We start from the raw sequence: 18,937 nt of genomic DNA on the forward strand, positions 1-18,937 counted from the left end.
AGAGAGAGAGAGAGAGATAGATAGAGAGAGATAGATAGAGAGATAGATAGAGAGATAGATAGAGAGAGAGAGAGAGAGAGGTAACAACAATTAAAATAGTATGAAAGAGACTGTCGTGACACAGTAAATTAATGAAAATGGAGTTGTAACTCATGGCTTTCCAAACTCAGAGCTGGGCCCTGCACATTTTGAGCTCAGAGCTGCACATTTTGTTTTTGCCCTAGCACTACACAGCTGATTATTATAATCAAAGACTGATGAGTTGTTGGGGGGGTGGGGGGGGGGTCCTGGTTTAACTGATAGAATCACCTGTGTGTCTGCTGTGGCATCACTTCCTCCTGTGGATCTCCTGTAAAGACGGACACGTTGAATTCTGCTCTCTACTGTCCTCTAGTGGAAGTTGATATGTTTGTAATATAGTTTAGTAGTTAAGGGCTTTGGGCCAATAAATACATGAATGAAGTTAATCACTTCTTCACTCACCTGAACCACATGAGTCCAGAGAGACAGAGGATGAGAACCAGAACAACCACTATGATTCCTACAGCTGCAGTCAGAACTGAGGTCTGTTTCTCTATAATAAAATATGGATGATAAGAGTACTGTAATTTAATAAATTGAACATAAATGTAGTCTAGGACAAAAATACAACATCTGTTAACTGATCTAATCTCAATGTATATATAATTATAAAACAAAGTATGATAAGCCAATGTATAATTATTAATATTAAATTGAAATGTAATTTTGTATTGAAATATTGAAGATGAAAGTTCACCTGGTAAAATGATCATCAGAGCTGTAGAGTTCCTAGATCCTCTTCCATTCCAGGCCTCACAGTGGTAATGTCCATTGTCCTTAGACTTGAACTTACTTATGTTGTACATCTGTCCAAATCCATTTAGAAAAGTCTTATTTTGAAAGTACCAGGTGTATTTGTTCACAGGTGGGTTGGCATCACTGCTGCAGGTCAGAGTCACTGAACTGCCCTCCACTATTTCACCAGAGGGACTGACTGACACTGAGGTGCTCTTTGGGCCATCTGGTAAAGGAGAATTTGTCAGAAGGATATGACAGTAGTATATTTATGACCGTAGTATATTTACAAATGTCATGTCAAAAATAAATGATCTGTTAAGTCAGAGAACTATCTAAAACTCTAACTTACACAAAACGTTAATAATTACAGATGGAGATGTTATGCTTTAGGACTAATGCATTTAATTCCAATTGTTTTTCTACCTTATCATTCAAACACTGAGCTGTACTTTACTCACACTTCACATCCATGTTTATGGTCCTAGACCTGTCTGTCCCCATCTCATTCTGGACCTCACAGTAGTACTCTCCACTGTCAGATGATTGGATTTGATTGAAGACATGCTGTGGTCCTGTCATACTCTGATAGTCACCTCCATTCTTCTTGTACCAGGTGTATTTGTCCACAGGTGGGTTGGCATCACTGCTGCAGGTCAGAGTCACTGAACTGCCCTCCACTATTTCACCAGAGGGACTGACTGACACTGAGGTGTTCTTTGGGTCATCTGGTAAAATACCAAACATTTTGTCAGAGTGATATTAACAGCAAGTAAAAGGAAAAGTTTTGTTCTGTAATGATTTATAAGGTAAGACGTGTCTCTTTTGCCTGAATGCATGATACTTGCTGAGTAGAATACGGTACTATTGTACTGTACTCACACACTGCAGGAGAGCTGAGATCCTCTTGGCCTTTTACAGCACAGTAGTAGCTGTCTGCATCCTCACTGCTGATGGAGTACATGGGAGAGGAGTTATCTTGTACATTCTGTCCATTCCTGTACCAGATGTAGCTGGGGTTACCAGTCAGAGTACAGGTGGTGATACAGGTCAGTGTCTTCTGTCCCTCTGCAGCAGGAGTCACCTTCACCTGCAGACCTGAAACAATATGTATAAAACCACATATACCTCTGTGTTAACAGGATGGTTCATTTATTTTCTCCTGTAATTCAATATGATTTACAGTTGTATCATACAGTGTAGTATTACCTGTGACAGACAGAGTTGTTCCTGGGAAACTATGACCCCATTCAAAGTTGTATGTTTTAAAAGTGAAGCGATACTCAGCTGAGTCCTCCTCTCTCAGATCTGTGATTCTCAGGGTGAAGGGACCTCTGTATGTTCCAGTGTAATTCACATGACCTGCATACCCTGGGTCTCTGGTTAGGTCTTCAGGGGTCGACTTATCACTTCTAAACCAGAATGTTGATGTGGTGGAATAATAACCAACATAAGTACAGGATATGTCCACTGTTGACCCCTTCAAGACACAGATTCTCCTCTTGGTGTAAGTTACTCTGTAGCAGATCTGACCCTGAACACCTGAAACACAGTGACATAACAAGAGAACAACTGGATTATATTCTCAGTTCTTTCTAGAAATGCTAAAAGTTCTCAAATGACAAAGTGAAACCAACACACAGTATAATGTATTAAATAAACACTCACACACTGCAGGAGAGTGGAGATCCTCATGGCCTTTTACAGCACAGGAGTAGCTGTCTACATAGTTACTGAAGACTGGGTCTTTGTACTGGGGGGAGGTGCTCTCATCTAGATGTTGTCCGTTCTTGTACCAGATGTAGGTGGGGTTGTCAGTCAGAGTACAGGTGGTGTTACAGGTCAGTATCTTATCCTGATGTCCACCAGTCACCTTCACCTGAAGACCTGGAGAAAAAACAATATCACTGTAAATCCCTTTATCACTGACTTCTCACTCTAATACAAAGATGGAAGAAATCTTATGTTAAACAGACTATCATACATACACACCACAACAATTGTCCAGAACTAATTGTAATTGAACATAATAGCTGGTTTTTACTTTACCTGTGACAGACAAAGTCACTCCAAGTTTGCCAGTATATGTCCCTCCTTCCTGATCTGTTAGTAATCTGAACCTGTACGTAGATGAGTCTCTCTCTCTCAGGTCTGTGATCCTCAGTGTACAGTCTTTCTCCTTATCCCCACGATACTCCACAAGACCTGCATATTCTGGGTCCTGACCCAGATCTTCAGTCTCCATTTCAGTGAACCAGAAGGTTGATGTGACTGTATGACCTCTGGGATATGTGTAAGAGCAGGACAGCTCCACTGTTGACCCCTTCAAGGTACAGATACTCTGAGTGGTGTATGTCACACTCCAGCCATACTGACCCAGTACCACTGAAACACAGTCACACAACACAACATTTATTAAATGAAAATTAAGCAAAAATGGCTCTCAATAAGAGTATTGTTGGTCCACATTTTGTTGACATAGTTCCTGAGTTGAGTGTGAATGGAAACCAGAGATAAGCATCACTCAGTGAGGTGTGAAATATGACTATTTAAAGTGAAGTGGAGACTCCTAACAGAACACACCAGAATATCATTATGATTCTTATCCTTTTAGAAATGTCTGTAGATTATTAAACAGAGCAACTAAAAGATAAGAATGAGACCATACCTGCTACAGACCAGAGAAAGACCCCCAACACACTTCCTGCTGTTCTCAAGGTCATTGTTGCATCTCCCACCCTGCAGTCTTAGAAACATAAACAACTCACTCTATAGCTGGTGAATAACTACATAATCATCATCATTATATCAACATCAACAACAACTTATTGAACAGATCTGTAAACACATATTTCTACATTGATTGTTCTGAAGCTGTTTTATTCTCAGAAGCCCAAATATAGGAGGATACATGTTCAATCCTCTACGGTCCGTCAAGCTGTACAGCAGCCTAAAGACTGACCACCAGGTTCAATGATACCTCCTATCCCAAGCTGTGAGGATAAACAGCAAGTGACTCTCTCTCTCTCTCACACACACACACACACACACACACACACACACACACACACACACACACACACACACACACACACACACACACACACACACACACACACACACACACACACACACACACCATCTGTAGTGAAGGCCCATAGAGTCTGTATCAAAGTCTAGAGAGCTGGTTGTTATGGATGTAGAAAAGTTAAAACACACATCCTACACAGTATAGATGTCAACCCTACTCCCTATCAGTCTGGTCCTGAAGGGCCCTCAGATAAATCCACTGTGTCTCTCTCTCTCTCTCTCACACACACACACACACACACACACACACACACACACACACACACACACACACACACACACACACACACACACACACACACACACACACTGCAGTGTTACAATGTTTGTTTACGTGACTTTTTTACCCTGGTTAATCATCTCATCCCTATGTAGATCAACACTCCTACACTGAGACACTTTATGAATTCTGGCCCTGATGTAACAACCAAAACACAGCTCAAAACATAACAAGAAGTCAAATGATAAATTACCCTCAAGAATATGACTAATGACTAAAAACAAATAACCCAAAACTATATTGTATATTGTACTTACAGAGTGAAGTGAAGGGGAGAGGTCTTGTACAGTGAGTCAACTGACTGGTAGTGAGTGGGAACTGCTAGTAAGTGTCAGTTCTGTGGTTGATACATATTTATAGTAGTCAGAACACAAGTAGCTGATACAGAACTGTTCTTTCCTTCCTCTTTAAGACATTAACATGCATGACGTGCAGAACAGCAAGTCAGAAAATTAAGATTACTGTATTAGAGTGGGTCCTACATTTCCACTTTTTATTGAATACAGCACCATGTTAACAATATGTTGACTATTCTATATGGAATGTTTATAACATCTTACAATGTGTTGCCTTGTCCCTCTGAGTTCTACATGGAACAGGTCAAAGTTCCATTTACATTTGGTCAGTTCCATGATGTCATTCATTCTATTCTACAAACCCATTTACACTCCTCATCAGCTGTATCAAAGTGGTACTGAAGGTTCCAGTGTTCTAGACTAGAGATCTCCCTACTGGCATCTCAACATTACTGCACCATCCTAATAATAATGTCCTCAATAATATTGGGGTAATAACAACATTACAAACTGACAATACATCAGATAAAATGGTGAAACACAACACTGTCTACTTGACAAAGTCAGATTGAAGCACACAAACACTGATGTCTGTATTATTACAACGAACCACTATCATATTATGTTACACTGTTGACCCTTGTGTACAGTTCTGGTAGTAGCATTAGTTAGCAGAGGAATCAGTATCTGTCACGTCCTGGCCAGTATAAGGGTTAATTAGTATTGTAGTTTGGTCAGGACGTGGCAGAGGGTATTTGTTTTATGTGGTTCAGGGTGGTGTGTTTGTTAAAAGGGGTGTTTGATTAAGTATTTCCGGGTTTTTGGTTGATGGTCTATGTTTATGTATTTCTATGTGAGTAGTGAGTATGGTTCTATGTTGAGTTAATTGGGGTTGGACTTCCAATTGAAGGCAGCTGTTTGGTGTTGCCTTTGATTGGAAGTCCTATATTAGTTGGGTGTGTTTGTCTTGTATTTTGTGGGAGATTGTTCTGTGTTTAGCCTTGTGCCTTACCAGACTGTTTTTTGTCGATCGTATTTCTGTTTGTTATTTTGGTGTTCATTTTGATAGTTAATAAAAGTCAAGATGAGCCTGCACATACCTGCTGCGTTTTGGTCCTCCTTCACCGACGACAACCGTGACAGTATCATCATCACCATAGCCTGCTGTATTGACTGCTGCTGTCCATATACTGTATAGTCTAATGTAGCCTATTATCCATATATAGTCTAATGTAGCCTGTTATCCATATATAGTCTAATGTAGCCTGTTATCCATATATAGTCTAATGTAGCCTGTTATCCATACATAGTCTAATGTAGTCTGTTATCCATATATGGTCTAATGTAGCCTGTTATCCATATATAGTCTAATGTAGTCTGTTATCCATATATAGTCTAATGTAGCCTGTTATCCATATATAGTCTAATGTAGCCTGTTATCCATATATAGTCTAATGTAGTCTGTTATCCATATATGGTCTAATGTAGCCTGTTATCCATATATAGTCTAATGTAGCCTGTTATCTATATATAGTCTAATGTAGCCTGTTATCTATATATAGTCTAATGTAGCCTGTTATCCATATATAGTCTAATGTAGCCTGTTATCCATATATAGTCTAATGTAGCCTGTTGTCCATATACTATTCTGTGAATATAAAGTGCTAATGAAGGACATACAGTATATTGTCCATATAAATAACTCTGATATGGTTCAGTCTGTATAGGTCTATGGATGACAGGAAGGTGATGCTGAGTTAGTTCATCTAAATCAACAACACTTACTGACAGTGCAGAGAAACAAGAACAAGCCCGACCCCTGTGATCTGCATGAAGAAGAGGCGTAGATAGAGAGGCCAGAGAGAAGGCTGCCTTCTGAGGATTCAGAGGCGATCTAATAAACCCCCAATTCCCTCAATTCTGCTGGCAAACACACCACATAAACTACCAACGGGATATTAAAAACTGTAACATCTTATGCTTCGCGGAGTTGTGGCTGAACCAGGACAATGTCAACATACAGCTGGCTGGTTATACGATGTACCGGCAGGATAGAACAGCGGTGTTTGTTAAGACAAGGGGCGATGTATGTAATTTTGTAAATAACAGCTGGTGCACTATATCTAAGGAATTCTCAAGCTATTGCTCACCTGAGGTTGAGTATATCATGATAAGCTGTAGACCACACTACCTACCGAGAGAGTTCTCATCTGTATTCTTCGTAGTTGGTTACATACCACCTCAGTCAGAGGTTGGCACTAAGACAGAATTGAATGAGCTGTATTCCGTCATAAGCAAACAAGAAAACGCTCCTAGGCGGCGCTCCTAGTAGCCGAGGACTTTAACACAGGGAAAATTAAATATATTTTACTAAATTTCTATCAGCAAGTTAAATGTGCAACTAGAGGGAAAAGAACTCTGGACCACCTATATTCCACACACAGAGACGCATACAAAGTTCTCCCTCACCCTCCATTTGGCAAATCTAACTATAATTCCATCCTCCTGATTCCTCCTTACAAGCAAAAATTAAAGCAGGAAGCACCAGTGACTAGATCAATAAAAAAGTGATGAAGCAGATGCAAAGCAACAGGACTGTTTTGCTAGCACAGACTGGAATATGTTCAGGGATTCCTCCAATAGCATTGAGGAGTACACCACATCTGTAATTGGCTTCATCAATAAGTGTATCGATGACGTCGTCCCCACACTGACCGTACATACATACATGAGCTAAAGGCTAGAGCTGCCGCTTTCAAGGAACGAGACTCTAAACTGGAAGCTTATAAGAAATCCCGCTGTGCCGTCCGACGAACCATCAAACAGGCAAAGCATCAATACAGGACTAAGATTGAGTTGTACTACACCGACTCTGACGCTCGCTGGATGTGGCAGGGCTTGCAAAACATTACAAACTACAAAGGGAAGCACAGCCGAGAGCTGGCCAGTGACACGAGTCTACCAGACGAGCTAAACTACTTATATGCTCGCTTCAAGGCAAATAACACTGAAACATGCAGGAGAGCACCAGCTGTTCTGGACGACTGTGTGATCACGCTCTCCACAGCCGGCATGAGTAAGACCTTTAGACACGTCAACATTCACAAGGCCACAGGGCCTGACAGATTACCAGGACGTGAACTCTGAGCATGCGCTGACCAACTAGCAAGTGTCTTCACTGACATTTTCAACCTCTCCCTGTCCGAGTCTGTAATACCAACATGTTTTAAGCAGACCACCAAGTGCCTGTGCCTAAATGACTACAGACCCGTAGCACTCACGTCTGTAGCCATTCATTTCTTAGAAAGGCTGGTCCTGGCTCACACCATCATCCCAGAAACCCTAGACCCACTCCTAGACCCACTCCACACTGTTCACTTATGACTGCACGGCCAGGCACAACTCCAACACCATCAATAAATTTGTCGATAACACAACAGTGGTAGGCCTGATCACCGACAACAACGAGAAAGGGTATGGGGAGGAGGTCAGATACCTGGCAGTGTGGTGCCAGGGCAACAACCTCTCCCTCAACGTGATCAAGACAAAGGAGATGATTGTGGACTACAGGAAAAAGAGGACCGAGCACGCCCCCATTCTCATCAACAGGGCTGCAGTGGAGCAGGTTGAGAGCTCAAGTTCCTTGGTGTCCACATCACCAACAAACTAACATGGTCCAAGTACACAAAGACAGTCGTGACGCAGGCATGACAAAACCTATTCCTCCTCAGGAGACTGAAAAGATTTGACATGGGTCCACAGATCCTCAAAGGTTCTACAGCTGCACCATCGAGAGCATCCTGACTGGTTGCATCACTGCCTGGTATGCCAACTGCTTGGCCTCCGACCGCAAGGCACTACAGAGGGTAGTGCGAACGGCCCAGTACATCACTGGGACAAAGCTTCCAGCCATCCAGGACCTCTATGCCAGGCGGTGTCAGAGGAAGGCCCTAAAAATTGTCAAAGACTCCAGCCACCCTAGTCATAGACTGTTCTCACTGTTACCGCACGGCAAGAGGTACTGGAGCGCCAAGTCTAGGTCCAAGAGGCTTCTAAACAGCTTCTACCCCCAAGCCATAAGACTCCTGAACATCAAGTCAAATGGCTACCCAGACTATTTGAACATCAAGTCAAATGGCTACCCAGACTATTTGAACATCAAGTCAAATGGCTACCCAGACTAATGGCTACCCCTCTCCGCACCACTGCCACTCTCTGTTGTCATCTATGATTAGTCACTTTAATAACTCTACCTACATGTACATACTACCTCAACTAACCGTTGCCCCCGCACATTGACTCTGTACCGGCACCCCCCTGTATATATTGTTATTTTTTACAGCTGCTCTTTAATTACTTGTTACTTTTATCTCATTCTTATCCGTATTTTTTTAAACTGCACTGTTGATTAGGGGCTTGTAAGTAAGAATTTCACTGTAAGGTCTACACCTGTTGTATTCGGTGCATGTGACTAATAACATTTGATTTGATTTGTAAGTGTGAGACACATTTTAAAAGTAGCCTAGTCAGGATGTTAAGACACTGACATGCATAAACAACATGTCAGAAAATGGTTGCATTTCTTATTTTTCTATATTTTGTTTTATAATTAAAATCTGACCCATTCCCATCCCTCCTCATCAGCTGTATCAAAGTGGTACTGAAGGTACCAGTGTTCTAGACTAGAGATCTCCCTACTGGCATCTCAACATTACTGCAGCCTCCAGTCCTAATCTGATGTCCTCATTCATTTGGACTGTAAAATTATTAAAATGAATGGTTAGTGATTCTTCATTCCAGCCATTGCAATGAGTCCATCCTCCTATTTATCCGCTCACCAACCTCCTCTGTTGTACAGTACTGGTAGTAGCTTTATCTAGCAGAGGCATCAATGAACATCACTATAGCCTGCTGTATTGACTGTGTGGTCTATTGTAGTCTGCTGTCCATATATAATGCAGTTTAGTAGACTCAACTATCCAAAGCAATTTACAGCCATGTGCATATATTTTACATATGGGTGGTCCTGGGAATAAAACCCATTATGTTGCAGGTGCCACGTTCTACCAACTGAGTTACAGAGAACCATATTCTGTATAGTCTAATGTGTATATACAGATTTCAGATATGATTCAGGAGGCCTGTGAGAGGACAGACAGGAAAGCAGAACAGGAAGTTGACAGTCAGTGTGTGCATCTAAACAAACAAAACCACAACCCACCATCACTGTGTCTCATGTTAATACTACTCCTAAACACAACCCACCATCACTGTGACTCATGTTAATTCTACTCCTAACCACAACCCACCATAACTGTCTCATGTTAATACTACTCCTAAACACAACCCACCATCACTGTGTCTCATGTTAATACTACTCCTAAACACAACCCACCATCACTGTGTCTTATGTTAATACTACTCCTAAACACAACCCACCCTCACTGTGTCTCATGTTAATACTACTCCTAAACACAACCCACCATCACTGTCTCATGTTAATACTACTCCTAAACACAACCCACCATCACTGTGTCTCATGTTAATACTACTCCTAAACACAACCCACCATCACTGTGTCTCATGTTAATACTACTCCTAAACACAACCCACCATCACTGTGTCTCATGTTAATACTACTCCTAAACACAACCCACCATCACTGTGTCTCATGTTAATACTACTCCTAAACACAACCCACCATCACTGTGTCTCATGTTAATACTACTCCTAAACACAACCCACCATCACTGTGTCTCATGTTAATACTACTCCTAAACACAACCCACCGTCACTGTGTCTCATGTTAATACTACTCCTAAACACAACCCACCGTCACTGTGTCTCATGTTAATACTACTCCTAAACACAACCCACCATCACTGTGTCTCATGTTAATTCTACTCCTAAAGCTCTTACGAAGCATCCACTCAATCACTCTTACTGTCACTCTTACTTCAAATCAAATCAAATGTATTTATATAGCCCTTCTTACATCAGCTGATATCTCAAAGTGCTGTACAGAAACCCAGCCTAAAACCCCAAACAGCAAGCGGTGCAGGTGTAGAAGCACCTGCATTGCTTCAGGCCATTTTCAAAATGTCTCCACAACAATCTATTGATATATCTTAAATATACTGCTCAAAAAAATAAAGGGAACGCTTAAACAACACAATGTAACTCCAAGTCAATCACACTTCTGTGAAATCAAACTGTCCACTTAGGAAGCAACACTGATTGACAATACATTTCACATGCTGTTGTGCAAATGGAATAGACAACAGTTGGAAATTATAGGCAATAAGCAAGACACCCCGAATAAAGGAGTGGTTCTGCAGGTGGTAACCACAGACCACTTCTCAGTTCCTATGCTTCCTGGCTGATGTTTTGGTCACTTTTGAATGCTGGCGGTGCTTTCACTCAAGTGGTAGCATGAGACGGAGTCTACAACCCACACAAGTGGCTCAGGTAGTGCAGCTCATCCAGGATGGCACATCAATGCGAGCTGTGGCAAGAAGGTTTGCTGTGTCTGTCAGCGTAGTGTCCAGAGCATGGAGGCGCTACCAGGAGACAGGCCAGTACATCAGGAGACGTGGAGGAGGCCGTAGGAAGGCAACAACCCAGCAGCAGGACCGCTACCTCCGCCTTTGTGCAAGGAGGAGCAGGAGGAGCACTGCCAGAGCCCTGCAAAATGACCTCCAGCAGGCCACAAATGTGCATGTGTCTGCTCAAACGGTCAGAAACAGACTCCATGAGGGTGGTATGAGGGCCCGACGTCCACAGGTGGGGGTTGTGCTTACAGCCCAACACCGTGCAGGACGTTTGGCATTTGCCAGAGAACACCAAGATTGGCAAATTCGCCACTGGCGCCCTGTGCTCTTCACAGATGAAAGCAGGTTCACACTGAGCACATGTGACAGACGTGACAGTCTGGACACGCCGTGGAGAACGTTCTGCTGCCTGCAACATCCTCAAGCATGACCGGTTTGGCGGTGGGTCAGTCATGGTGTAGGGTGGCATTTCTTTGGGGGGCCGCACAGCCCTCCATGTGCTCACCAGAGGTAGCCTGACTGCCATTAGGTACCGAGATGAGATCCTCAGACCCCTTGTGAGACCATATGCTGGTGCGGTTGGCCCTGGGTTCCTCCTAATGCAAGACAATGCTAGACCTCATGTGGCTGGAGTGTGTCAGCAGTTCCTGCAAGAGGAAGGCATTGATGCTATGGACTGGCCCGCCCGTTCCCCAGACCTGAATCCAATTGAGCACATCTGGGACATCATGTCTCGCTCCATCCACCAACGCCACGTTGCACCACAGACTGTCCAGGAGTTGGCGGATGCTTTAGTCCAGGTCTGGGAGGAGATCCCTCAGGAGACCATCCGCCACCTCATCAGGAGCATGCCCATGCGTTGTAGGGAGGTCATACAGGCACGTGGAGGCCACACACACTACTGAGCCTCATTTTGACTTGTTTTAAGGACATTACATCAAAGTTGGATCAGCCTGTAGTGTGGTTTTCCACTTTAATTTTGAGTGTGACTCCAAATCCAGACCTCCATGGGTTGATAAATTGGATTTCCATTTATTATTGTTGTGTGATTTTATTGTCAGCACATTCAACTATGTAAAGAAAAAAGTATTTAATAAGATTATTTCTTTCATTCAGATCTAGGATGTGTTGTTTAAGTGTTCCCTTTATTTTTTTGAGCAGTGTATAATATATGTATCTATATCTGTTGCTCTGAGAGCTCTTAAAATAGCATGCACAAGTCTTCATGTAAAACCACATGTACAACGTACATCCCATCTTTTGTAGCATACAATATAGCTCAGTATTTGTCAAGGGTGCAAATAATTCTGGTCGTGACTGTATATCCAACAATCAGAATAATATATAAAAATACATTGACACTCACACAGAAACAGACACATAACACACACACACACACAAACACACAGTTATACTTGACCCTGTTATACTTTGACAGTGAACATTGAATTGAGATCCGTCCATTACGGCATACTCTACTGATCACGTATTAAACATGCAATTGAATAAACTGAGCTAAACTAAACACATGAAACCACAGTCCAGGATCAGTATTCACAAGGTGTATCAGAGTAGGAAAGCTGATCTGGGATCAGTTTAGCCTTTTAGATCATAATTATATGGACCGTCTGAGACACTTTATGAATACAGGCCTTGATGTAACAACCAAACACAGTTCAATATAAACCAAGAAGTACAAAGATACAGTAAGTCATGTGATGTATGGCTAAAAACATCAAAACTAAAACTATATTCCAAGATATCATCAAGTGTACTTACAGAGTGAAGTGAAGGGGAGAAGTCTTGAACAGTTAGTCAACTTACTGTCAATGCGTGGAAACAAGAAGTAGTCTACTGTAAGTATTAGTAGAAGCAGGAGTAGCCTGTGTGAGTTCTGTGGTTGATACATTTTAAAGAAGCCTAGTCTGGGCATTAACATGCAGCAACAGCATGTCACATAAGTGATGTTACTGTATCTAAATAGAAAATGGTCTAAAGTCAGCATACTGTAGTTACATTTCTTTATTTGAGGAGTGGGCCTACATGTTTTACAAGAGACAAAATGTGACCCATTCCATCACTCCTCATCAGCTGGTACTGAAGGTTCCAGAACAGATGTAGTTTTTGTGCATCATTTTTGTGCATTGTGGACTGGATTGTGAACAATATGATGCGTTGCCGCTGAATTACAGCAAGACCCCATACTGAGCTAGTAAGCTGGTTATTTAGCTAACTTTCATTTACCAAAGTTAGCTAGCTAAAATCAACAGACAACAGTGAGCTGTCATTATGCCAAGGCCAAGACAAGCTGCTCTGAATTTCCAGTGTGTTCTTGTGTGAAAGAGGTGTCTTCAGCTCACTGATCTTCAGAACAATGGACCCAAAGTGAACCCTGACATGCATATAACTAAGTCTGTCTGTCTGTCTGGGATTATTGTGTCCCATTGTGTCTGCATGATGCGTGTTTTTTTTAATGACAATGAATAATCTTTCATGTATTTGGTTATTGCTGCTTCGTTAACGTTATTTTATTGTGTGATCTTTTTTAGTTGCATTTCATTAATAAAAAAAGTATTATTTTCTTACATAAAAACAACTGCATTGTTAGTTAAGGGCTTGTCATTAACCATTTAACAGTATTTGGAGCATGTAACAGTATTTGGAGCATGTAACTAATACAATTTGATTTGATTTGTGTGTTTAGGTGCTGGACATTGCTCCCTCTGACACTGGGTTTCTGAACCTCTACATGTCTAAACCTTTTGGGGGGGTTCTACTAGCTGACATATGGAATTGTTTTAAGGTATTCCTACCATGGACCATTTAGATATTTGATTTTGAATTATAGTACCCCTTTAGGTAAAAAAATTAAATACATAAAAATGATTTGATAAAATAATGAATTTATCCTTTAGTGCTATAGCCCATATTAACACATTGAATAACACATTCATAAATGGCAAAAAAAGACAGTGAAAAAATATCTAATAAGAACTAAGGTTTTGAAGTGACTGTCCTATATCTAGGAGATATAACAAAGCTCAGGACACTATATATTCAAAAGTATGTGAACACCCCTTCAGATTAGTGGATTAGGCCATAACACACCCGTTGCTAACATATGTATAAAATCGAGCAATCTCCATCAACAAACATTGGCAGTAGAATGGCCTTTCTGAAGAGCTCAGTGACTTTCAATGTGGCACCTTCATAGGATGCCACCTTTACAAAAGTCAGTTTGTCAAATTTCTGCCCTGCTAGAGCTGCCCTGGTCAACTGTAAATGCTGTTATTATAAAGTGGTAACGTCTAGGAGCAACAATGGCTCAGCCACGAAGTGGTAGGCCACACAAGACCGCCGAGAGCTGAAGTGCCTAGCGTGTAATAATAATAGTGTGTCTTCGGCTGCAACACTCACTACCGAGTTCCGAACTGCTGCAGGAAGCAATATCAGCACAATAACTGTTTGCCGGGAGCTTCATGAAATGGGATTCCATGGCCGAGCAGCCGCACACAAGCTTAAGATCACCTTGCGCAATGCCAAGCGTCGGCTGGAGTAGTGTAAAGCTCGCCGTCATTGGACTCTGGAGCAGCGGAAACGTGTTCTCTGGAGTGATGAATCAGGCTTCTCCATCTGGCAGTCAGACAGATTAATCTGGGTTTGGTGGGGATCTTTTTCATGGTTCAGGCTAGATCCCTTAGTTCCAGTGAAGAGAGATCTTAACGCTACAGCATACAATGACATTGTATACGATTCTGTGCTTCAAAGTTATTGACAACAGTTTGGGGAAGACACTTTCCTGTTTCAGCATGACAATGCCCCTGTGTACAAAGCAAGGTTACTACAGAAATGGTTTGTCGAGATCAGTGTGGAAGATCTTGAATGGCCTGCACAGAGCCCAGACCTCAAACCAATCAAAAACCTTAGGGATGAATTGGAACGCCGACTGCAAGCCAGGCCTAATCTCCGAACATCAGTGCTTAACCTCACTAATGCTCTTGTGGCTGAATGGAAACAAGTCCCCTCACTAATGTTCCAACATCTAGTGGAAAGCCTTCCCAAAAGAGTGGAGGTTGTTATAGTAGCAATGCACAACACATCAGCTGTATGTGACCAGGGGAAAAAAACTTTCCAAGCCAAACCACTACACACACCCTATATCGTTGTCACCATATTAGCTAAAGTAACGTCATAGTCAACATAGCTAATAGAACTAAAGCGCTAGTAAACCCGCTAAAATCATGAGGTAACATTACAGTTTACAGTCAGTAGTAAGCAGTTACACCGGCGAGCCCCGGTTGCAATAAATTAGTCAAACCAAAAGCTTACCATGACTTGGAAGAGTTCCAGTGTTGTGCTGGATAGTCATAGCCAGCTAGCTAACATAGCATCCCTCTGTTTGAGCAGCGTGTTTGAGTAGGCTAAACTAGATAGCTGCATTTGCTAGCTAAGTAAGTGAAAGTGATTTTTTTTTTACTAAATATCTCTCTCTCTTGCTTCTTCTTCATTTTGGAAGTACTGTGTTTGTTCAAAACTGTTCAACTATTGTCTTTCTTTCTCTCTGAGTCAACTACTCACCACATTGTGTGCACTGCAGTGCTATCTAGCTGTAGCTTATGCTTTCAGTACTAGATTCATTCTCTGATCCTTTGTTTGGGTGGACAACATGTCAGTTCATGCTGCAAGAGCTCTAATAGGTTGGAGGACATCGTCCGGAAGTTGTCATAATTAATGTGTAAGTCAATGAAAGGGAGTAAGAAACATGAATCTCCTCATTTTTTGTATTGAAATCAATATACTCAGAGGAGGACGGAAGCTAGCTGTCCTCCAGCTACTCCATGATGCTACCATACAGAGTGCTGTTGAGGCTACTGTAGACCTTCATTGCAAAATAGTATGTTTTAAGAATTTATTTGATGACATTTTAATCTTAAAAGGATAACTTTTCAAATGTTTAAAACATTACATTTTTATGAAATTCTGAGGAGCCTCCAATGTGTTACATTGCCCTGTCTGTCACAAAAGGTGCCGTGTTGAATTGACCAAACTGCAGCGGGTATGTGGATACTCATAGTTTTTTAATAAACAAAAGTAAAGCATCCACAGTGACAAAAACAATAAATGATACTAGCAACAGTTTTGCAGGCTATACAAACGCAGTGCAAAAACAACTACCCACAAACACAAAGACTAACACACCCTATTATATAGGACTCCCAATAAAAGGCAACTCAACACACCTGCCTTCAATTGGTAGTCCCATCCCAATTAACTATACATAGAAAACGAACCTAGAACCTATACCCACAACTAACTAACTAAACATAGAAATACATAAACACAGAGCAGTGCCCAAAACCCCCGGAATACATAAATAAAACGACCTACTACCTACACCACCACCCCAAACCATATAAAACAAATACCCTCTGCCACATCCTGACCAAACTCCAACAACAAATAACCCTTAACTGGTCTGGACGTGACACTGTCTGCCTCACCATACCGCTGGAGAGAAGAGGGGAGGAGGGAGGGAGGAGGGGGGAGGGAGGAGGGGGGAGATGGAGAGAGAGTCAGATTTCTGACAGACAAACACACACACACACACAGATCAATGTCCACGTTTACAGTAGAAAGCTCAGAGAGTGACCTTCAAACCTGTTAGTACACTCCCTTTGTGGAAGTATCCCTTTGGCCAATCAGGAGTAAGCTGGATGGACTTCTGAGCATCTGATAAGTCAGAGGAGTAGATCTCCAAACACCCGTAGCTGTATCAATTATTCCCAAAGAACCAGAGAGAGAGAGAGAGAAAAGGAAAAGAGAGAAAGGCAAGGAAGAGAGATAAAGAAAAGGGAGAGAGAGAGTGGGGAGAGATGGAAAGAGAGTGAGCGAGAGCGCGACAGACATCAATAGAGAGAGAGAGTTTGGTGGGAGTATAGTGGAATTTTGTGTTGTGTACCTGTTGTGTTTGGGGTCATAGGTTAGAGGTTAAGCTTTAAGGTGTTGTGTACCTGTGGTCTTTGGGGTTACAGTGGATAGCCTCAGAGAACATGTCCACATCCTGAGAGTACTGGCCCTGCTTAAACAGCTGAATACCCTTCTCTGGAGGAAAACACACACATACAGTGTTAAACTGGGGTCATTTCAGTGAGTAGAAATAATCATTCTCAGACAATTGTGTTAATGTCACCTGTTAGTGAGACTCCCTTCCTCTTCACAGGGTCTGAACTCTCCACCTGAAATGAGACATCTCAGTTAACACTGCCTCTGTTTGTGTGTGCATGTGTGTGTCTTTGTGTTTGTGTGTGTGTTTGTGTGTGTGTGATTGGTGATTCATTGTTAGTACACACTTTGGGAAGGGTGGAGAATAGGGACGCAGACAGAAAGGGTAGGGGCCAGGGGCCAGGGGCAGAGAGAAACAGTCAAAGCATAAATCGTTTTCCTAGATATGGTCAGGGTAGAGTGATTCACATCTTTCATCAATGTAGTTTTTTTTCTTTAATTGTCACTCGACAAGTGAATTCAGACAATCCAATCAGGGAGGGAAACGTAAATATACGCCACGTGGCAGCGGATAAAAATACAGATAAAAATGACATTTAATAATGAAACTTCATCTGATTTGATAAAACTGTATTTTATTATGAATGAATACAACTGATTGACATAATAAAACAGTCATTTGTACACCCAGCTCCCCCACATGCTGAGAGGATTCAGACAAATTGTTATTTTACATTGACGCTCTCAGTCATTCTGTACTCCTCATATTGTCACTTTAGTCAACTTCAATTGTATTAGTCCACTTAACATATATGTATTAGTCCACTGAACAGACATGTATTAGTCCACTGAACATACATGTATTAGTCCACTGAACAGACATGTATTAGTCCACTGAACATACATGTATTAGTCCACTGAACATACATGTATTAGTCCACTGAACATACATGTATTAGTCCACTGAACAGACATGTATTAGTCCACTGAACATACATGTATTAGTCCACTGAACAGACATGTATTAGTCCACTGAACATATATGTATTAGTCCACTGAACAGACATGTATTAGTCCACTGAACATACATGTATTAGTCCACTGACCATACATGTATTAGTCCACTAAACATACATGTATTAGTCCACTGAACAGACATGTATTAGTCTACTGAACAGACATGTATTAGTCCACTGAACAGACATGTATTAGTCCACTGAACAGACATGTATTAGTCCACTGAACAGACATGTATTAGTCCACTGAACAGACATGTATTAGTCCACTGAACATACATGTATTAGTCCACTGAACAGACATGTATTAGTCCACTGAACAGACATGTATTAGTCCACTGAACATACATGTATTAGTCCACTGAACATACATGTATTAGTCCACTGAACATACATGTATTAGTCCACTGAACATACATGTATTAGTCCACTGAACAGACATGTATTAGTCCACTGAACAGACATGTATTAGTCCACTAAACATACATTACTAGTCCACTGAACAGACATGTATTAGTCCACTGGACAGACATGTATTAGTCCACTGAACAGACATGTATTAGTCCACTGAACAGACATGTATTAGTCCACTGAACAGACATGTATTAGTCCACTGAACAGACATGTATTATTCCACTGAGAAAGTTCAATCAGTGTAGATGAAGGGGAGGAGACAGGTTAAAGAAGGATTTTTAAGCCTTGAGACATGGATTGTGTATGTGTGTCATTCAGAGGGTGAATGGGTAAAACAAAAGATTTAAGTGTATTTGAACAGGGTACGGTAGTAGGTGCCAGGCGCACCGGTTTGTGTCAAGAACTGCAAAGCTGCTGGGTTTTTCATGCTCAACAGTTTCCCGTGTGTATCAAGAATGGTCAACCACCCAA

General features: G+C 41.6%; 1 protein-coding gene across 1 annotated transcript in view; it reads right to left on the reverse strand.

The window, feature by feature from the left end:
- The window catches only part of LOC115147482 (uncharacterized), a 54,577-nt gene extending 41,633 nt beyond the window's left edge, over positions 1 to 12,944 (reverse strand). Inside the window, exons 1-3 of the mRNA XM_029689730.1 lie at positions 12,813 to 12,944; positions 4,444 to 4,523; positions 3,485 to 3,562 (exon numbers count right to left, since the gene is read on the reverse strand). Of these exons, the coding sequence (XP_029545590.1) occupies positions 3,485 to 3,539 (55 nt within the window). The 5' untranslated portion in view covers positions 3,540 to 3,562; positions 4,444 to 4,523; positions 12,813 to 12,944. The remainder of the gene's footprint in view (positions 1 to 3,484; positions 3,563 to 4,443; positions 4,524 to 12,812) is intronic.
- Between the last annotated feature and the right edge of the window lie 5,993 nt (positions 12,945 to 18,937).

The sequence above is a fragment of the Salmo trutta genome, chromosome 14, assembly GCF_901001165.1.
Source record: "Salmo trutta chromosome 14, fSalTru1.1, whole genome shotgun sequence".
NCBI lineage: Eukaryota > Metazoa > Chordata > Actinopteri > Salmoniformes > Salmonidae > Salmo > Salmo trutta.